The 21,705-nt window shown below is 45.7% G+C and overlaps 2 protein-coding genes across 2 annotated transcripts in view; one reads left to right on the top strand and one right to left on the bottom strand.

Annotated features, from left to right (window-relative positions):
- The window catches only part of ift74 (intraflagellar transport 74), a 65,694-nt gene that overhangs the window by 4,192 nt on the left and 39,797 nt on the right, over positions 1-21,705 (top strand). The window contains exons 3-8 of the mRNA XM_079814643.1: positions 6,083-6,218; positions 6,360-6,408; positions 6,502-6,600; positions 6,708-6,768; positions 7,465-7,524; positions 8,058-8,119. Of these exons, the coding sequence (XP_079670769.1) occupies positions 6,083-6,218; positions 6,360-6,408; positions 6,502-6,600; positions 6,708-6,768; positions 7,465-7,524; positions 8,058-8,119 (467 nt within the window). The remainder of the gene's footprint in view (positions 1-6,082; positions 6,219-6,359; positions 6,409-6,501; positions 6,601-6,707; positions 6,769-7,464; positions 7,525-8,057; positions 8,120-21,705) is intronic.
- Positions 8,322-21,255, bottom strand: LOC307125032 (leucine-rich repeat-containing protein 19-like). The gene is made up of 4 exons (XM_079814642.1): positions 21,160-21,255; positions 20,717-21,086; positions 16,351-16,491; positions 8,322-11,383 (listed from the first exon to the last, which is right to left on the bottom strand). Exons 1-4 carry the CDS (start codon positions 21,232-21,234, stop codon positions 11,052-11,054), a joined length of 918 nt encoding a protein of 305 aa, XP_079670768.1. The 5' UTR covers positions 21,235-21,255; the 3' UTR covers positions 8,322-11,051.

The following is a 21,705-nucleotide window of genomic DNA, read 5'->3' as shown; positions in this document are numbered from 1 at the left end:
ATATGTTATATATTTTACATGTTCATAAACTTCTATAACTTGTTTTAAACTTTACTTTTACGACTTCTACAGTGATGGCCGATTTCAAAACACTGCTTCATGAAGTTGTTAATAGTTGAAGAGCTCTGAGATACAACAAAGTGTTTTGTATTTTGTGTCTCTACAGTTGCTTTTGAATATATGGGGCAAATTGACCCGCAAACAGCAAGAGTGTATAACATTTTGATATGCACATTTCACAACGCATCAGCATGTTGAAACTTTGCATGCATATTAATGACCCTAAATGAGAAAAGGTCACACAATTTCAAGAAAAACAACGTAGGTTAGATAGTATTTCAGATAGATTGAAAAAAGAAATTATAATTATATTATATGTCGCCATGTGTTGTAGTTCACCCCGGTGAAGGAAAGGGTCGTTTCCCTGCGGCTTCGGCTCAGGGTTAGGTCTCTCACTGTGGTGTGTGCCTACGGGCCCTCTGGGTGAAGAGAGGGGCGGAGCTCTCACCTGGGGTGAAGAGAGGGGCGGAGCTCTCACCTGGTGGTGAAGAGAGGGGCGGAGCTCTCACCTGGGGTGAAGAGAGGGGCGGAGCTCTCACCTGGTGGTGAAGAGAGGGGCGGAGCTCTCACCTGGTGGTGAAGAGAGGGCCGGAGCTCTCACCTGGGGTAAAGAGAGGGGCGGAGCTCTCACCTGGGGTGAAGAGAGGGGCGGAGCTCTCACCTGGGGTGAAGAGAGGGCCGGAGCTCTCACCTGGGGTGAAGAGAGGGGCGGAGCTCTCACCTGGGGTGAAGAGAGGGGCGGAGCTCTCACCTGGGGTGAAGAGAGGGGCGGAGCTCTCACCTGGGGTGAAGAGAGGGCCGGAGCTCTCACCTGGGGTGAAGAGAGGGCCGGAGCTCTCAACTGGGGTGAAGAGAGGGCCGGAGCTCTCACCTGGGGTGAAGAGAGGGCCGGAGCTCTCACCTGGGGTGAAGAGAGGGCCGGAGCTCTCACCTGGGGTGAAGAGAGGGCCGGAGCTCTCACCTGGTGGTGAAGAGAGGGCCGGAGCTCTCACCTGGGGTGAAGAGAGGGGCGGAGCTCTCACCTGGTGGTAAAGAGAGGGGCGGAGCTCTCACCTGGGGTGAAGAGAGGGCCGGAGCTCTCACCTGGGGTGAAGAGAGGGCCGGAGCTCTCACCTGGGGTGAAGAGAGGGCCGGAGCTCTCACCTGGTGGTGAAGAGAGGGCCGGAGCTCTCACCTGGTGGTAAAGAGAGGGCCGGAGCTCTCACCTGGTGGTAAAGAGAGGGGCGGAGCTCTCACCTGGTGGTAAAGAGAGGGGCGGAGCTCTCATCTGGGGTGAAGAGAGGGGCGGAGCTCTCACCTGGTGGTAAAGAGAGGGGCGGAGCTCTCACCTGGGGTGAAGAGAGGGGCGGAGCTCTCACCTGGTGGTAAAGAGAGGGGCGGAGCTCTCACCTGGGGTGAAGAGAGGGGCGGAGCTCTCACCTGGGGTGAAGAGAGGGGCGGAGCTCTCACCTGGGGTGAAGAGAGGGGCGGAGCTCTCACCTGGGGTGAAGAGAGGGGCGGAGCTCTCACCTGGGGTGAAGAGAGGGGCGGAGCTCTCACCTGGGGTGAAGAGAGGGCCGGAGCTCTCACCTGGGGTGAAGAGAGGGCCGGAGCTCTCACCTGGGGTGAAGAGAGGGCCGGAGCTCTCACCTGGGGTGAAGAGAGGGCCGGAGCTCTCACCTGGGGTGAAGAGAGGGCCGGAGCTCTCACCTGGGGTGAAGAGAGGGGCGGAGCTCTCACCTGGGGTGAAGAGAGGGGCGGAGCTCTCACCTGGTGGTAAAGAGAAGGGCGGAGCTCTCACCTGGTGGTAAAGAGAAGGGCGGAGCTCTCACCTGGGGTGAAGAGAGGGGCGGAGCTCTCACCTGGGGTGAAGAGAGGGGCGGAGCTCTCACCTGGTGGTAAAGAGAGGGGCGGAGCTCTCACCTGGTGGTAAAGAGAGGGGCGGAGCTCTCACCTGGGGTGAAGAGAGGGGCGGAGCTCTCACCTGGTGTGAAGAGAGGGCCGGAGCTCTCACCTGGGGTGAAGAGAGGGGCGGAGCTCTCACCTGGTGGTAAAGAGAAGGGCGGAGCTCTCACCTGGGGTGAAGAGAGGGGCGGAGCTCTCACCTGGGGTGAAGAGAGGGGCGGAGCTCTCACCTGGGGTGAAGAGAGGGGCGGAGCTCTCACCTGGGGTGAAGGGAGGGCCGGAGCTCTCACCTGGGGTGAAGGGAGGGCCGGAGCTCTCACCTGGGGTGAAGAGAGGGCCGGAGCTCTCACCTGGTGGTAAAGAGAGGGGCGGAGCTCTCACCTGGGGTGAAGAGAGGGGCGGAGCTCTCACCTGGGGTGAAGAGAGGGGCGGAGCTCTCACCTGGGGTGAAGAGAGGGCCGGAGCTCTCACCTGGGGTGAAGAGAGGGGCGGAGCTCTCACCTGGGATGAAGAGAGGGGCGGAGCTCTCACCTCGGGTGAAGAGAGGGGCGGAGCTCTCACCTCGGGTGAAGAGAGGGGCGGAGCTCTCACCTCGGGTGAAGAGAGGGGCGGAGCTCTCACCTCGGGTGAAGAGATGGGCGGAGCTCTCACCTGGTGGTGAAGAGAGGGGCGGAGCTCTCACCTGGTGGGGGAGGAAGCTGGACAGACCCGGTAGACCCAAGCGTACTGTGAGGGTCTGTTGGGAACGTTTGGCCGAGTCTCCTGTCAGAGAGATCTTCAAGTCCTACCTCCGGCAGAACTTCGACCGGATCCCGAGGGAGGCTGGAGATATTGAGTCCGAGTGGACCATGTTCTCCACCTCCATTGTCGCTGCGGCCGCTCGGAGCTGTGGCCGTAAGGTCTCCGGTGCCTGTCGAGGTGGCAATCCCCGAACCCGGGGGTGGACACCGGAAGTAAGGGATGCCGTCAAGCTGAAGAAGGAGTCCGATCGGGCCTGGAGCTGACCGGTACCGGCAGGCCAAGCGGACTGCAGCCCGGGGGGTCGTGGAGGCAAAAAATCGGGCCTGGGAGGAGTTTGGTGAGGCCATGGAGAAAGACTATCGGTCGGCCTCGAAGAGATTCTGGCAAACCGTTCGACGCCTCAGGAGGGGGAAGCAGTGCCCTACCAACACTGTCTACAGTGGAGATGGGCACCCGTTGACCTCAACTGGGGATATCATCGGCCGGTGGAAGGAATACTTCGAGGATCTCCTCAATCCCACCGACATGTCTTCCGTTGAGGAAGCAGAGGCTGGGGGCTCAGAGGTGGACTCGTCCATCACCCGGGCTGAAGTCATCGAGGTGTTAAAAAGCTCCTCAGTGGCTCCGGGGGTGGATGAGATCCGCCCTGAGTACCTCAAGTCTCTGGATGTTGTGGGGCTGTCTTGGCTGACACGCCTCTGCAGCATCGCATGGCGGTCGGGGACAGTGCCTCTGGACTGGCAGACCGGGGTGGTGGTCCCTCTTTTCAAGAAGGGGGACCGGAGAGTGTGTTCCAACTATAGGGGGATCACACTTCTCAGCCTCCCCGGGAAAGTCTATGCCAGGGTACTGGAGAGGAGAATACGGCCGATAGTGGAACCTCGGATTCAGGAGGAACAGTGTGGTTTTCGTCCCGGTCGTGGAACACTGGACCAGCTCTATACCCTCTACAGGGTGCTGGAGGGTTCATGGGAGTTTGCCCAACCAGTCCACATTTGTTTTGTGGATTTGGAGAAGGCATTCGACTGTGTCCCTCGCGGCGTCCTGTGGAGGGTGCTCGGGGAATATGGGGTCCGGGGTCCGGCTTAGGGCTGTCCGGTCCCTGTACGACCGAAGCAGGAGTTTGGTCCACATTGCCGGCAGTAAGTCAGACTTGTTCCCGGTGCATGTTGGACTCCGGCAGGGCTGCCCTTTGTCACCGGTTCTGTTCATAATTTTTATGGACAGAATTTCTAGGCGCAGCCAAGGGCCGGAGAGTGTCAGGTTTGGGGACCACGCGGTTTTGTCGCTGCTCTTTGCGGATGATGTTGTCGTGTTGGCTTCCTCGAACCAGGACCTTCAGCACAGGGACGGTTTGCGGCCGAGTGTGAAGCGGCTGGGATGAGGATCAGCACCTCCTAATCCGAGGCCATGGTCCTCAGTCGGAAAAGGGTGGCTTGCCCGCTTCAGGTGGGTGGAGAGTTCCTGCCTCAAGTGGAGGAGTAGTGTTAAACTGGTTTAAATCTTTCCTAACCAACAGATCTTTTTCTGTTAAAATTGGTAATTTTACTTCTTCTTCAAGCAAGCTATCATGTGGCGTACCACAAGGTTCTGTTCTTGCACCCACTCTTTTTTCTCTATACTTACTTCCCTTGGGATCCATTTTCAGGAAACATAATGTAGCCTTCCATTGTTATGCTGATGACATGCAAATGTATTTGCCTTTAACCAGCGGTAATGAGGATGCTGTTAGTAATCTATCAGCTTGTTTGAATGATGTAAATGTATGGCTCTCAAAAAACTTTCTTTTTTTAAACTCAGATAAATGTGAAGCTATTGTTTTTGGCCCCTCCGAACATAGCAGACAACATTTACCTAATCTCGATCATTTAAACCTCACTATTTCAGCAAAAGTTCGTAATTTAGGTGTGGTAATTGATAACAATTTACAATTTGATAGGCAAATTGCCTCAGTAGTGGGCTCTAGTTTTTTCCATCTGCGTTCTTTTTCCAAAATCAAATCTTTCCTATCTAATGCCTCTCTAGAAGTTGCTATTCACGCCTTTATAACATCCAGGCTAGATTACTGCAACTCTCTGTACTCTGGAGTTTCGAAGAGCCAAATCTCTAGATTACAAGTTGTTCAGAATGCAACAGCGCGATTTCTGAAGGGAGGTAAAAAAATTTGATCATGTCACACCGCTTTTGAGATCCCTTCACTGGCTACCGGTTCAATATAGAATCGACTATAAAATTGTACTATTAGTCTACAAATCCTTAAATAATCTTGCACCAGCTTATCTATCAGATTTACTTCACCCATATACTTCAAATCGAGAACTGAGATCAGGAAACAAATCCCTCCTTCATATTCCTAGAACCCGGTTGAAAAAGAGGGGAAATCGTGCTTTTGAAGGGGTTCCACTCTGTGGAATAATCTTCCTATTGAACTGAAAAAGGCTTCCACTCTATCTGAGTTTAAAACAGCGCTAAAAACTCATTTGTTTAGAGTAGCTTTTAATGTGTAACCTGATTGAGTTTTCAAGGCACCATATTTAGATTGAGGATTGTGATGTCGTTAGTTCAATGTGTATTGTGTGTGTGACTATTGTACAGCACTTTGGTCGGCCGAAAGCCGGTAGTAAATGTGCTTTAGAAATAAATAAACTTGAACTTGAACTTGAGTTCAGGTATCTTGGGGTCTTGTTCACGAGTGAGGGGAGGATGGAACGGGAGATTGACAGACGGATCGGTGCAGCTTCTGCAGTAATGCGGTCGATGGACCGGTCTGTTGTGGTGAAGAAAGAGCTAAGCCGTAAGGCAAAGCTCTTGATTTACCGGTCGATCTACGTTCCTACTCTCACCTAAGGTCATGAGCTGTGGGTCATGACTGAAAGGACAAGATCCCGGATACAGGCGGCCGAAATGAGCTTTCTCCGTAGGGTGGCTGGGCGCTCCCTTAGGGATAGGGAGAGGGAAGTCTGGGCATCTCCGCTTAGACTGTTGCCCCCGCGACCCGGCCGTGGATAAAGCGGAAGAAGATGGATGGATTGCTAATTTTCACCATTTGTGGCATACAAAAAATATTTCTGTATTGAAAAAAATGGGGAAAAGCTTTTTTTTAGATTCATAGGTTTGTAAAAAACTAAAATAACAAAATATAACCAAGAAATGTTATTATTTTGGGTCTCTACAATTGCCTTAGAACATTAAAATATGCGGGTCAAATTGACCCGTGAACATCACGAATGTAACAGTAAATGTGTGTGTGTGTGTGTGTCAAAACACATCAGCGTGTTGAAACTTTGCATGCATGTTCATGACTAAATGAGAAAAAGTCACAATTTAAAGAAAAAAAAACATAATTTATGACAACTTAAAAATCAAGAGTGTGTGTGTGTGTGTGTGTGTGTCCCAGATGGCCCCGGGGACCGGCCGGCCCGGCACCAGAGGGGGACTCATGGCCAGTCCTGGGGTTTTATCAGCACAGATTAAAGTGACCGAGCGGCCCGTGACTCAACAGGGCCTCAGCGGGATGAAGACGGGCATGAAAGGTGAAGAGTGTGTGTGTGTGTGTGTGTGTGTGTGTGTGTGTGTGTGTGTGTGTGTGTGTGTGTGTGTGTGTGTGTGTGTGTGTGTGTGTGTGTGTGTGGCAGATGTTTCCCTAACGTGAGATCTTCTGTTCACTCCTCAAGGGCCGCAGAGGCAGATTCTGGATAAGTCCTATTACCTGGGGTTATTACGGTAAAGAGTGTGTCTGGCATTTATTGAATGTTTCATTCTCTCTCAGATGAGATGATAAACACTGAGTGTGTGTGTGTGTGTGTGTGTGTTCAGGAGTAAAGTAAACGAGCTGACGATGGAGTCCAGCAGACTGCAGAAGGACATCGACACCTTCAGTCAGGAGAACTCCGTCTTCCTGTCCTATGAGAAGCGGTGCGCTAACCTCGTCATCACACACTTCACTATAATATAATATAATTATATGGTGTTTCTGATGACATCATCAGCTGATGTCCTGTTTTAACCCTTCGTGTGAACAGAGCTGAAGTGCTAGCGGGAGAAATCCGAGATCTCCAGGGCCAGCTGGCGGATTACAACATGGTAGAGTATCCTCAGAAACACGCTGATGACATCATTAAACACGCTGATGACATCATTAAACACGCTGATGACATCATTAAACACGCTGATGACATCATTAAACACACTGATGACATCATTAAACACGCTGATGACATCATTAAACACGCTGATGACATCATTAAACACACTGATGACATCATTAAACACGCTGATGACATCATTAAACACACTGATGACATCATTAAACACGCTGATGACATCATTAAATGACATCATTAAACACGCTGATGACATCATTAAACACGCTGATGACATCATTAAACACACTGATGACATCATTAAACACGCTGATGACATCATTAAACACACTGATGACATCATTAAACACGCTGATGACATCATTAAACACACTGATGACATCATTAAACACGCTGATGACATCATTAAATGACATCATTAAACACGCTGATGACATCATTAAACACGCTGATGACATCCTTAAACACGCTGATGACATCATTAAACACGCTGATGACATCATTAAACACGCTGATGACATCATCATTAAACACGCTGATGACATCATTAAACACGCTGATGACATCACGCTGATGACATCATTAAACACGCTGATGACATCAATAAACATGCTGATGACATCATTAAACATGCGTGATGTCATCATTAAACATGCGTGTCTTCTCTGATCTACAGCTGGTGGACAAGCTGAACACCAACACAGAGATGGACGAGGTCTCAAACGACATCATCATGGTGAGTCCGCATCATTTCCTCCTCTGGTGTGTGTGTGTGTGTGTGTGTGTCTCCTCTGGTGTTCTGCTCGTGTGTGTGTGTGTGTGTGTGTGTGTGTGTCTCCTCTGGTGTTCTGCTCGTGTGTGTGTGTGTGTGTGTGTGTGTTTGTCTCCTCTGGTGTTCTGCTCATGTGTGTGTGTGTGTGTGTGTGTGTGTGTGTGTGTGTGTTTGTCTCCTCTGGTGTTCTGCTCGTGTGTGTGTGTGTGTGTGTGTGTGTGTGTGTGTGTGTGTGTTTGTCTCCTCTGGTGTTCTGCTCGTGTGTGTGTGTGTGTGTTTGTCTCCTCTGGTGTTCTGCTCATGTGTGTGTGTGTGTGTGTGTGTGTGTGTGTGTGTTTGTCTCCTCTGGTGTTCTGCTCATGTGTGTGTGTGTGTGTGTGTGTGTGTGTGTCTCCTCTGGTGTTCTGCTCATGTGTGTGTGTGTGTTTGTCTCCTCTGGTGTTCTGCTCATGTGTGTGTGTGTGTGTGTGTGTGTGTGTGTGTGTGTGTCTCCTCAGCTGAAGGCCCAGAATGACAGAGAAGCTCAGAGTATGGACTCCATCTTCACGGAGAGGAGAGAGTAAGTGTAGATCGGGTTTATTCTCCACACTGGAGTTCTTTCCTCACGCCAACACTTCTTCAAACCTTAACACTTTACTATAAGCTTCATTAGTTAACATGAACTAATAATGAACTGCACTTATAAAGCAATGTCTTTATATATATATATAAATTGTCCTCTATAATGTTAAATGAATGGCAAACCAGGCTGTTTTCTTTTTCAATAAAACTTTATTTTAAAATAATTTTCCCAAAATGCGTTCGACCGTTTGTTACTTGTAAAAGTTACAATACATTTGTGCCTATTTACACTTTAAAGCGAACAAATAATTTAACACATTTTATGTATTAAAATACGCCTATTCTTAATTTAACTATATTTAAAAACAATCAATCATGTTATTGCGTCAACTTTTCAACATAACGTTGGAGATTTTATTTCTCAAACACATTTGATGCATTAAACGTTCAAAGTGCGATTTAAAAACTCCTAATATCCACATTTCTGCAACTTCGCTTAAAATATAGCTATAAAAAAACTATGAAACAAGTGAACTTTGCAATAATTGAAGCTTATATTTCAAAGCCTTTTCTTTGGTTCTAAATGTTAACACTTTTATCTTAAACTATTTAAAACATTTGATTTATTTTATGGCTGTATTATGAACTTTATGAAACTTTAATATGCATGTTTATTTTCATATATCGCAATAACGCATATATCGATGAATCGCTGACATCCCTAGTTTTGCCTTACTACTTTACATGTTTTTGTGGCTGAATGAAGAAAACTGTGAAAGTTGTGAAATGATGATTTACACTGGTATCCAAAAAACACAGGTCAGGATAGAAGACATTTCAGTTCAGTTACAACCTAATACATGTGTCTGTGTGTGTCTTTGATTGATATGTCCACTCCAGTCCAATTTTCTACATGAAATGCTCTTTTTTTATTGGGCTAGTTCTTTTCGGGCTACCCTGATCTCAAAGAGTGTGTGTCTGAAGCCTTTTGCGAGCCCTCTACACAACGTTTGCATTTACAATTCCAGTTCAGTGATCTTTGTGCTTCATATTTTATTTTCATATTGCACTACTACACTGCAAAAAATGCTTTTCTTACTTAGTATTTTTGTCTTGTTTTCAGTCCAAATATCAAAAAAATCTGGGCCCGTATTCATAAAGATTCTAAGAGTCCTCTCAGAAAACCCTAATTTAGCTGAAACACTTTTACGTCGGAGTCTTAGCTTAAGAGCTATTCAGGACCGATCTGAGAGCAACTCTGAGCAAGGAGAATACACACACTCTTATCTCTTAATATGACCCCGTTCCTACGCATGACACAGTGTTTTGAAGACTGTGATTGGTTGGTTGTCCAAAAAGGGGAAATAAGGAGCGCTTTTAAGTATAGGGTCTATTGTAAGCCTTCACTTTGAAATTACAAAGCGCAAATTGTCTTATTTTACCGTTCTCTCTCACTCACACACACACACACACATTATATATATGTATATAAATCCTTTATATTATTTACCATGCTGTTAATTTCCTATAAGGTATTTGATTGGCTTAGAATTATAAACATTGTTCCACTCTTTCCAATTCCACTGATTGCTGGCATGTCTATTTAATTGGTGGTCTTAAAGTTGGGTTTAATGCAACAAACATGATCTAATCTATAGTGTTTTAAGTCACTGTCCTCCATCGTCTGCATCACATTTCTTCTCCCTCTTCGTCTTTCTGCCATTTTCTCCACTGCTAAAGAAACTCTTAATCCTCTTAAAAGTCCTCGTCCGTGCTCCTAACAAATCTGACTTTAAGACCTCTTTTAAGGGTTAAGACGCTTTCTGAATTACTGTTTTCTTTACTAGGATTTTTTAGTTAATTTTAAGAGTAAACGCCCACATTTCTAAGAATTTTCTTAGACTGTTGTCACTAGGAGCTGCTCTTTGCATTAAGATTCTTTATGAATACGGGCCCTGACATTTAAGAAGCATTTACTAGACAAGCAAAATAATCTCAATATAAACAGAAAACAAGATTATTTTGCTTATTTTAAGCAAAAACTCCCTTGATTTTGAGGTATTTTCCCCCAAAATAAGACAAAACTTTTGCTTGTCTAGTAAATGCTTCTTAAAGGGTTAGTTCACCCAAAAATGTAAATTGTGTCATTAATGACTGACCCTCATGTGGTTGGACACCCGTCAGACACTGATTCATAACGCTCTGAACCACTGAATTGACTCACTGATTCATAACGCTCTGAACCACTGAATCGACTCACTGATTCATAACGCTCTGAACCACTGAATTGACTCACTGATTCATAACGCTCTGAACCACTGAATTGACTCACTGATTCATAACGCTCTGAACCGCTGAATCGACTCACTGATTCGTAACGCTCTGAACCGCTGAATTGACTCACTGATTCGTAACGCTCTGAACCGCTGAATCGACTCACTGATTCATAACGCTTCGAAGCTTCATGATGCCGTGTATAGTCATCACTATATAAGTCGTTATTTAGGGTTTTTTTGCGCACAGAAACTATTCTCGTCTTCATAAAGTTATTGTAGAGCCGCTGTAGTGAGATGGACTTTGTAACTTTAGTCTTTAGTGTCTTTTAAGGGTCTTGAGAGTGTAAAGTTGAGCCAATGGAGGCCTTTCAGAGCATCAGCTTTACACTAAAATATCTTCATTTGTGTCTGAAGATGAACGGAGGTCTGACGGGTGTCCAACCACATGAGGCTCAGTCATTAATGACACAATTTACAGTTTTGGGTGAACTAACCCTTTAATGTCAGATTTTTTAGATATTTTGACTGAAAACAAGACAAAAATACTAAGTAAGAAAAGCTTTTTGTGCAGTGTACATTGGGGAAACAGTCCTCAGAGTTTGTTCATGCACACACGAGCTGAATGTGTCGACCCGTGGAGAGCAGAGCTCCGGCTCATGGCTGGTGCGGAGCATCTGAAGGTTCGCTGTAGTTCCCCGGCTCGATGTATCCGTCCTCGATGAAGCCATCATCATCATCATCATCATCCTGATCCAGGCCCTCCTCCAGCTCCTGAGCGCTGGTCTCCGTCTGCTGTGTGTCCAGGCTGAAGTTGGAGAAGCGTCCGGTGCTGAAGACGCTGGGCTCCCCGTCCTCTCGCAGTCTCTGATGCCGGTAGTTGAAGAGGAGTTTGTACCAGGAGGGAGACTTTACAGCACAGACGATGAGCAGTGAAGTGCTGAGGGTTAGAGCCACGACCCCCAGCAGGAACTTCCAGCTGCTGCTTCCTGTGGAGGAGACACACGTGTGTGAGAGGCTGTGTGTGTGTGTGTGTCCTGAGGAGACACATGTGGCACATCAGCTGTGTGTGAGAGGCTGTGTGTGTGTGTGTGTGTCCTGAGGAGACACATGTGGCACATCAGCTGTGTGTGAGAGTAGGGGTCGACCGATATGGATTTTTTAGTGCCGATGCCGTTTTTTTTTTTCCTCAGTCTTAGCCGATGACGATACGGGCTGCCGATATTAGGAGCCGATACTGCTTTTGCTCCCTCAATTTACATCATAAAAATGACACAATGATCATGATGATAACAATTTAAAATTTACAATTTAAAAAAGGAACATTTATTGAACAAAAAAAAACAATATTTAACAAATAGTAAAAACAGGTCAGGTAGAACAAGAAAAAAAAGAGTTGTGAAAATAAATTCTGAAAATAAATATTTAAGCATAAATAAAATAATGACACTATTGCACACAGTATCAACAAGCAAGCAGCATAATAAAGTGCACACTGACTGTACTATACTTCAGTTAACAACTATTTACAACCTAGTCATTTAATGGTTACACTCTAAAAAATGCTGGGTTAAAAATAACCCAAGTTGGGTTGAAAATGGACTAACCCAGCAATTGGGTTGTTTTGAACCAGCGGTTGGGTTAAATGTTTGCTTAAAACAACCCAATTGCTGGGTTAGTCCATTTTCAACCCAACTAGGGTTATTTTTAACCCAGCATGTTTTAGAGTGTAGGTGCACTGAACTTAATCTCTTGTAGAGCAACACCAGCGGTAATTCAGGAAAAAAATCTCCCAATGCTCCACGTGAAACTTCAGTCTTTCCACCTTTTACCATCGTGTCAATTCTCCATTAATTTTGATTAATATGCGCGAGGGAGAGCAAGAGAGTTTGAAGACGGTGAGAGCTGCCCTGTGGACGCCTGTCTGGAAATACACGTAAAAATATTGGCGAATATCGGCGAACACAGCAGCCTTATATCAGCCGATACACGTAAAAATCGCAAATATCGGCGAACACAGCAGCCTTATATCAGCCGATACACGTAAAAATCGCAAATATCGGCGAACACAGCAGCCTTATATCGGCCGTTACACGTAAAAATCGCAAATATCGGCAAACGCAGCAGCCTTATATCGGCCGATACACGTAAAAATAGCAAATATCGGCGAACACAGCAGCCTTATATCGGCCGATACACGTAAAAATAGCAAATATCGGCGAACGCAGCAGCCTTATATCGGCCGATACACGTAAAAATAGCAAATATCGGCGAACGCAACAGCCTTATATCGGCCGATACACGTAAAAATAGCAAATATCGGCGAACGCAACAGCCTTATATCGGCCGATACACGTAAAAATAGCAAATATCGGCGAACGCAGCAGCCTTATATCGGCCGATACACGTAAAAATAGCAAATATCGGCGAACGCAACAGCCTTATATCGGCCGATACACGTAAAAATAGCAAATAGCGGCCCGATATATGGGTCTAACACTATGTGAGAGGCTTGCTGTGATGTAGTGTGAGACAGGCTTGCTGTGATGTAGTGTGTGAGACAGGCTTGCTGTGATGTAGTGTGAGACAGGCTTGGTCTGATGTAGTGTGAGACAGGCTTGCTGTGATGTAGTGTGAGACAGGCTTGCTGTGATGTAGTGTGAGACAGGCTTGCTGTGATGTAGTGTGTGAGACAGGCTTGCTGTGATGTAGTGTGAGACAGGCTTGCTGTGATGTAGTGTGAGACAGGCTTGGTCTGATGTAGTGTGAGACAGGCTTGCTGTGATGTAGTGTGAGACAGGCTTGCTGTGATGTAGTGTGAGACAGGCTTGCTGTGATGTAGTGTGAGACAGGCTTGCTGTGATGTAGTGTGAGACAGGCTTGGTCTGATGTAGTGTGAGACAGGCTTGCTGTGATGTAGTGTGAGACAGGCTTGGTCTGATGTAGTGTGAGACAGGCTTGCTGTGATGTAGTGTGAGACAGGCTTGCTGTGATGTAGTGTGAGACAGGCTTGGTCTGATGTAGTGTGAGACAGGCTTGCTGTGATGTAGTGTGAGACAGGCTTGCTGTGATGTAGTGTGAGACAGGCTTGGTCTGATGTAGTGTGAGACAGGCTTGCTGTGATGTAGTGTGAGACAGGCTTGGTCTGATGTAGTGTGAGACAGGCTTGCTGTGATGTAGTGTGAGACAGGCTTGCTGTGATGTAGTGTGAGACAGGCTTGGTCTGATGTAGTGTGAGACAGGCTTGGTCTGATGTAGTGTGAGACAGGCTTGCTGTGATGTAGTGTGAGACAGGCTTGCTGTGATGTAGTGTGAGACAGGCTTGGTCTGATGTAGTGTGAGACAGGCTTGGTCTGATGTAGTGTGAGACAGGCTTGCTGTGATGTAGTGTGAGACAGGCTTGCTGTGATGTAGTGTGAGACAGGCTTGCTGTGATGTAGTGTGAGACAGGCTTGCTGTGATGTAGTGTGAGACAGGCTTGCTGTGATGTAGTGTGAGACAGGCTTGCTGTGATGTAGTGTGAGACAGGCTTGCTGTGATGTAGTGTGAGACAGGCTTGCTGTGATGTAGTGTGAGACAGGCTTGCTGTGATGTAGTGTGAGACAGGCTTGCTGTGATGTAGTGTGAGACAGGCTTGCTGTGATGTAGTGTGAGACAGGCTTGCTGTGATGTAGTGTGAGACAGGCTTGCTGTGATGTAGTGTGAGACAGGCTTGCTGTGATGTAGTGTGAGACAGGCTTGCTGTGATGTAGTGTGAGACAGGCTTGCTGTGATGTAGTGTGAGACAGGCTTGGTCTGATGTAGTGTGAGACAGGCTTGCTGTGATGTAGTGTGAGACAGGCTTGCTGTGATGTAGTGTGAGACAGGCTTGCTGTGATGTAGTGTGAGACAGGCTTGCTGTGATGTAGTGTGAGACAGGCTTGGTCTGATGTAGTGTGAGACAGGCTTGCTGTGATGTAGTGTGAGACAGGCTTGGTCTGATGTAGTGTGAGACAGGCTTGCTGTGATGTAGTGTGAGACAGGCTTGCTGTGATGTAGTGTGAGACAGGCTTGCTGTGATGTAGTGTGAGACAGGCTTGGTCTGATGTAGTGTGAGACAGGCTTGGTCTGATGTAGTGTGAGACAGGCTTGGTCTGATGTAGTGTGAGACAGGCTTGGTCTGATGTAGTGTGAGACAGGCTTGCTGTGATGTAGTGTGAGACAGGCTTGCTGTGATGTAGTGTGAGACAGGCTTGGTCTGATGTAGTGTGAGACAGGCTTGCTGTGATGTAGTGTGAGACAGGCTTGCTGTGATGTAGTGTGAGACAGGCTTGCTGTGATGTAGTGTGAGACAGGCTTGGTCTGATGTAGTGTGAGACAGGCTTGGTCTGATGTAGTGTGAGACAGGCTTGCTGTGATGTAGTGTGAGACAGGCTTGCTGTGATGTAGTGTGAGACAGGCTTGCTGTGATGTAGTGTGAGACAGGCTTGCTGTGATGTAGTGTGAGACAGGCTTGCTGTGATGTAGTGTGAGACAGGCTTGCTGTGATGTAGTGTGAGACAGGCTTGGTCTGATGTAGTGTGAGACAGGCTTGCTGTGATGTAGTGTGAGACAGGCTTGCTGTGATGTAGTGTGAGACAGGCTTGCTGTGATGTAGTGTGAGACAGGCTTGCTGTGATGTAGTGTGAGACAGGCTTGCTGTGATGTAGTGTGAGACAGGCTTGCTGTGATGTAGTGTGAGACAGGCTTGGTCTGATGTAGTGTGAGACAGGCTTGCTGTGATGTAGTGTGAGACAGGCTTGCTGTGATGTAGTGTGAGACAGGCTTGCTGTGATGTAGTGTGAGACAGGCTTGGTCTGATGTAGTGTGAGACAGGCTTGCTGTGATGTAGTGTGAGACAGGCTTGCTGTGATGTAGTGTGAGACAGGCTTGCTGTGATGTAGTGTGAGACAGGCTTGCTGTGATGTAGTGTGAGACAGGCTTGCTGTGATGTAGTGTGAGACAGGCTTGCTGTGATGTAGTGTGAGACAGGCTTGCTGTGATGTAGTGTGAGACAGGCTTGCTGTGATGTAGTGTGAGACAGGCTTGCTGTGATGTAGTGTGAGACAGGCTTGCTGTGATGTAGTGTGAGACAGGCTTGCTGTGATGTAGTGTGAGACAGGCTTGGTCTGATGTAGTGTGAGACAGGCTTGCTGTGATGTAGTGTGAGACAGGCTTGGTCTGATGTAGTGTGAGACAGGCTTGCTGTGATGTAGTGTGAGACAGGCTTGCTGTGATGTAGTGTGAGACAGGCTTGCTGTGATGTAGTGTGAGACAGGCTTGCTGTGATGTAGTGTGAGACAGGCTTGCTGTGATGTAGTGTGAGACAGGCTTGCTGTGATGTAGTGTGAGACAGGCTTGCTGTGATGTAGTGTGAGACAGGCTTGGTCTGATGTAGTGTGAGACAGGCTTGCTGTGATGTAGTGTGAGACAGGCTTGCTGTGATGTAGTGTGAGACAGGCTTGCTGTGATGTAGTGTGAGACAGGCTTGGTCTGATGTAGTGTGAGACAGGCTTGCTGTGATGTAGTGTGAGACAGGCTTGCTGTGATGTAGTGTGAGACAGGCTTGCTGTGATGTAGTGTGAGACAGGCTTGCTGTGATGTAGTGTGAGACAGGCTTGGTCTGATGTAGTGTGAGACAGGCTTGCTGTGATGTAGTGTGAGACAGGCTTGCTGTGATGTAGTGTGAGACAGGCTTGGTCTGATGTAGTGTGAGACAGGCTTGCTGTGATGTAGTGTGAGACAGGCTTGGTCTGATGTAGTGTGAGACAGGCTTGCTGTGATGTAGTGTGAGACAGGCTTGGTCTGATGTAGTGTGAGACAGGCTTGGTCTGATGTAGTGTGAGACAGGCTTGCTGTGATGTAGTGTGAGACAGGCTTGGTCTGATGTAGTGTGTGGCTGATGTGCTGAGGTCAGGGTTAATGCGGATGTCTTTACCTCTGCTGGAGCTGGAGGCGTCACTGCTGTTGCTCGGCTCTGGGCTGGAGGCTGGTCTGGTTCTGACTGGGTTGGACTGGTTTAAGCAGAACGAGTCTCCATCAGCCGTTTCCTGGGGGGGGGGACACACGACTTCTCTGCCTGCAACACAAACACAGCATTCACTGAACGCTCTCCAGAGAGGAATCCTTTTATTTTAATATTTAAACACGTGTGTGTGTGTGTGTGTGTGTGTGTGTGTGTGTGTGTGTGTGTGTGTGTGTGTGTGTGTGTGTGTGTGTGTGTGTGTGTGTGTGTGTGTGTGTGTGTGTGCTGTTCTCCTCCTATAGGCTCATATCACTAACACACTCTTTAATAACACAAGTCAAGTCAACTTTATTTATGTAGCACTTTTAACAATGCAGATTGTTTCAGAGCAGCTTTACAGTGTTAAACAGGAAAATAATGCAGCATAATTTTATTCATGTCATTCTGGAGAAAACGGTGATGTCATCAGTTCATTTCAATTAATTTAATTTTCATTTCAATTATCATACAGTGACAGTGTGGGCTTTAGATCAGTAATTAGAGCAGTCATTTAGTTTATATGGTTAATTTAGTTTATTATTTAGATTTATTTGGATATTTAGCAGACTTGACAGTAGCAGCTCCAGCAATGCTCTTGACCACACCTCATGATGGAAGCTTAAGGCCCGGGTATACTTCGGCCGTCCGCGTTCGTGCACCGCCCGCATGACGTAATTTTCGTCACTCGGAGGGCTCGCGGCCGGCCGCACACCCCGTCCGCGCGCAGCCCAAATTTTGTGACCGCGCGGACGGTCCGCGTGCAACAGCGCATGCGCCAGCAGTACAGAAGAGTCCACTAGGTGGCAATAAACACAGTATTGAGCACAGTGTTCAGCCGTCGAAGAAGAGTGTGCAAAGACCGGTTTAAAAACAACACGCTTGGGAAAAAAAGAGAGAATTTTTGATTCTTCAGTGTTTCTTCCAAACTATGTAGCAATGGTGGATGCACTACAGTTCTTCTCTGATCATGCCCAGCGAATGTCCCGTTGATGACAGGACTCAGTGCTGCCCTCCGATGTCTGGTGGAGCATAGACACTTTTTTACTGCGCATGTGTCGAACGCGATCCTCCGCGCGCATCCGTTGTGTGTAGTATACTTTGAAAGACGCGCGGACAGGGCTGCGCGCGTGACGCGTCCGGGCGCGGTAAGTGAAGTATACCCGGGCCTTTAACCTCTTAAGGTCTGGGACCATTTTGGGGATTTCCACCTGGATTTGGCCGACCCAAATTGAAAAGCTTCCCATACCCACATACAGTGTCTCTAAATTCAAAAGTTTGCTGTCATTTTACAGGAAACCCTCTGAAGTTTTATAAAGCATTGCTAAAGGTGATAAACAGCTGTCATTTTTCTTATAAATTCAGTTTTGAAAGTGTTTAATTCAGGCCCTGTGAGTTCTAGCACCCTGCAGACAGTTTGGGCTGTAAACACTAGATTACAGAAAATACTGGAGAAAGAGTTAGTCTGGATCATGTGTGCAAGATCCCCCCCCCCCCCATACCAATATACAGTGACATAAATGCAACATCCCAGTGTCATTGAATTATTTTTTCCAGTGTTTGCTGGAAACAGCCAAAACTCTCTGCAGGGTGCTAGAGCACACCTGAGATATACACTTTAACAATTAATTTATAACCAAAAAAAACAAAAACGCCTATTTTGTTTGTCTGTTTTTTATTGATTTTATATGTTTATTATATCAAACACATCATACACTATAATATTTATCACTTTCAGGGGAGGTGGACGGAAATTACATAAAAAAGGTCATATTCCTCCATTCAGATCCATTTGAATAAATCTTGCACACATGATCCACACACACTTCTTTTCTCCAGTGTTTTCTGTAATCTAGTGTTTACAGCCAGAACTGTCTGCAGGGTGCTAGAGCTCACAGGGCCTGAGTTACACACTTTCAACAATCAATTTACAACCAAAAAAATCAAAAAGCGTCTCTTTTTTGTGGGGGTTATTAAAGCTCAGACAACACATACTCATGTTTATCACTTCTAGCAGTGGGTTATGAAACTTCAGAGGGTTTCCTGTAAAATGATTCCAGTATTGTGTGTTTAGAGACACTGTGTGTGTGTGTGTGTGTGTGTGTGTGTGTGTGTGTGTGTGTGTGTGTGTGTGTGTGTGTGTGTGTGTGTGTGTGTGTGTGTGTGTGTGTGTGTGTGTGTGTGTGTGTGTGTGTGTGTGTGTGTATACTATAAGAACTTTAAGACAATTTTACTCTGTCAATGCAAGTAAAAGTCATGAAGTTAGTTAAGTTGATATATAGAGAGATATTTAAGCTCACATGTAGTCATTTTTATAGCTTTATTTATTGATTTTAAAGCTTATTTGTATGACCTTTATATAGGCTATTTATATAAATTTTAACTAAGTGCCTATTAATGATTAATTAACTAAAATGATACATGTGTAATTGATTATGGGTATAATAATTCCATAAATGATAAATAAACCATTCAAAATGATTATTATAAGGGTCAATGACATGACATGTATTTTTTGTGTCCGAATTCATTATTTTCCTAAAAAGAGTTTTAATAAATACATGTCATATATCAAATTGATCCACAATATTTCCTTTATAAGAAACCCTTTTAATTTATTTGGAAATTCAATTGACTTTTTGAGTTATGGTGTTTGAAAGACCAAAAATGTCAGGTGGTGCGACCGTCCAAAAGTACAAGCAGAAAACAAAACAACCGCAATAAAGAGGTTCATTTTCTCAGTAAAACTCTTAGTCAAATGGTTTGGCATGATTTTACGTTAAATTCCTTATAAATGAGGGAAAACAGTGTATCAGTCCTATTTCAAAACTATTCTATTACTTAAAAAACTTTTGTCTGAAAAATGTTATGCAGTGTTACTTTAAAAAAAACATATGACATCACACATGTTAATCACCCTCCCATAAATATTAGATAATTAGACATTTTTGAGTAATGACCCCTGGAAAACTCTGAAAATGTGCATATGAATTGGACTAAAATGGCAATACAGAAAGAAATGGAAAGGGAATTGACCATGTGATGTGCATTTTAGACACTACAATAATTCATATCTACAAGTTTTCAGTAGTGCTAAGTACATTAAATGTATATTATTTTAAATCAATATATGGTCGCACCACCTGACATTTTCTGGGTGAAAAATCTGAAATGTTGTTTAATAATGAATTAATGCGGTCTTAAAAGCTGTAAAACCAATATGAATCAGCACCATACATTTTTTAAATTGTTTTGCTTACAATTATTATTTTTTTGTCTTAAAAGCCTGATTTGTCATTGACCCATAAATAAGCATTGTTAAAAGCCAGACGCTTGAGTCTCTAAAACCCATTTGCTCTGTAGTGACATTTAATGTGGAGTAGAAACAGGGGGTGTGGCTTCATTGCATCAGAGGCGTGTCACTTTGCTCACAGCTGATTGTTTATTTATTATATATTTTTATGTTATTTATACACACACATACACACACCTATGAACCACATTTTGATTTTTTTAAATCACAGCTTCATCAGAATGATATGAAACTTGGTGACTTTTCTAGCATTAGGGATGTAAACTCACAAAAATATTGGGGTCATGATTGGAGCATGCTAAGGGGTCGTAAAAAAATACTCCCACTTGTGCTCTTCGGTCAAAAATGACCACCATAGGAAATGAATGGGAAATCTGCAAAAACACAAATTCACGGAAAAAAATCTATATTCCTAACATACAAAAAATATCTAAAACTTTATAATAAATAGTCTTTGAGATTTTTAAAATATATATTCAAATCCATAATTTTTTTTAAAAAATGTGTTCAAAAGAGAACTAGTGAATTCTCAAGCCTCCATAGAGACATGATAGAGTTGCATGATTTCTTAAATAATTCCAAAAGACGGGCTAATCTGCTAAGACTAAGATCTAGTCTCTATTTTAACCTGAAATACTGCAATAATAATAAAAAAAAAAAGAAAATTACAAAAAAAAAATTGTATAATTTTCAATGGCAAAAATAGACCATAATTATTGCATAAATATTAAAAAATACCATCAAATCATCTCAAAATACAAAATTAAAAAGAAAAAATATTATTGAAGAAAAATAAATTGCATTGGTTTTACTGGGGTGGAGGAAGTTTGATTTTTAGGTGTCCGGTCACTTATGACCAATACAACCCCTAAAGGAAGAGCAGCAGAGGGTTAGACAGATCTGGCTTCAGGCCCCAGAGCAAACACTGACCTGGCGTCACACTGAGCCGCGTGTGTGTGTGTGTGTGTGTGTGTGTGTGTGTGTTCTCACCTGTGGATACGCCAGACCGGTTCAGCTGCTGGAGGACACCTGTGAGCGAGCAGGAGCAGTTCCACGGGTTCTCCTCCAGATCCACACTCTTGAGTTTCTCCAGTCCTGTAAAGATGTGTGTGTGGAGGGTTCTCAGCTCATTCCCCCTCAGGCTCAGCGTCTCCAGGTGTGTGAGGTTCTGGAACGCTCCCGCTGGCAGAGACTGGATCCGGTTGTAAGAGAGGTCCAGCTCTCGAATCCCGGGATAGCCCTGTAGGATCTTCATATCCGAGGCGGACATGGCCACCGAGTTATGGCTCAGGATCAGAGCGGAGAGGTTTGAGGATTCCCCTGCAGGAATGGCTGTTAGAGATGCGTTCCTCAGCTCCACCTGAACACAAGAGGTCAAGGGTTCACTCGTCAGGGGTTAGGGTTAGATGGTGAAGGGAAGCTGAAGCACTCACCCGCTGTGTGGCGACCCCTGACCTCATGAGCAGCGCTGCCACCCACACCACAGCGAACCCCGTCCCGGACACCATCGCTCCTGTCCATGAGAGAAAACCATCAGAGAGAAGCTTCTGCTCCTCACACAGAGGGTCTTTGTGAGATGTCAGCTGCTCTCTGCTTTCTGCCCTCAGCCACACACACACACACACACACACACACACACACACACACACACACACACACACACACACACACACACACACACACACACACACACACACACACACACACACACACACACACACACACACACACACACAGTGCCCAGTGTTCAGGCTGCTCTTGACCTGCTCTGGATAAGGACACCATTGTCTCTCTCACAGCTCATCTCTTATTGATGAACTTTACACAGTTATGGGACTGTCCTGATGTGAACTCCAGCTGGAGAATGGCTCGGTTTTCTCTTTAGATGCTGGTTTATCACTGAAGCTGAGGAGTCTGGGAAGTCTGTATGATGTGAAACGCTATCATAATCTGAAGGCCAGGCCCACACCGGGGGGGAA

Source organism: Gobio gobio (genome assembly GCF_949357685.1).
Source record: "Gobio gobio genome assembly, chromosome: 4".
Classification (NCBI taxonomy): Eukaryota; Metazoa; Chordata; class Actinopteri; order Cypriniformes; family Gobionidae; genus Gobio; species Gobio gobio.
Note: the sequence above shows the minus strand (reverse complement) of the source record. Positions and strands in the feature narration are given on the sequence as shown.

What these genes read in the sequence shown, in the direction of transcription:
- LOC307125032 (XM_079814642.1), bottom strand. Translation starts at nt 21,234, where the DNA reads ATGGTGTCCGGGACGGGGTTCGCTGTGGTGTGGGTGGCAGCGCTGCTC. An exon ending in CAGGGGTCGCCACACAGCGG is followed by an intron (nt 21,087 to 21,159) that starts GTGAGTGCTTCA and finishes TCTTGTGTTCAG; the next exon opens with GTGGAGCTGAGGAACGCATC. An exon ending in CCGGTCTGGCGTATCCACAG is followed by an intron (nt 16,492 to 20,716) that starts GTGAGAACACAC and finishes TTTGTGTTGCAG; the next exon opens with GCAGAGAAGTCGTGTGTCCC.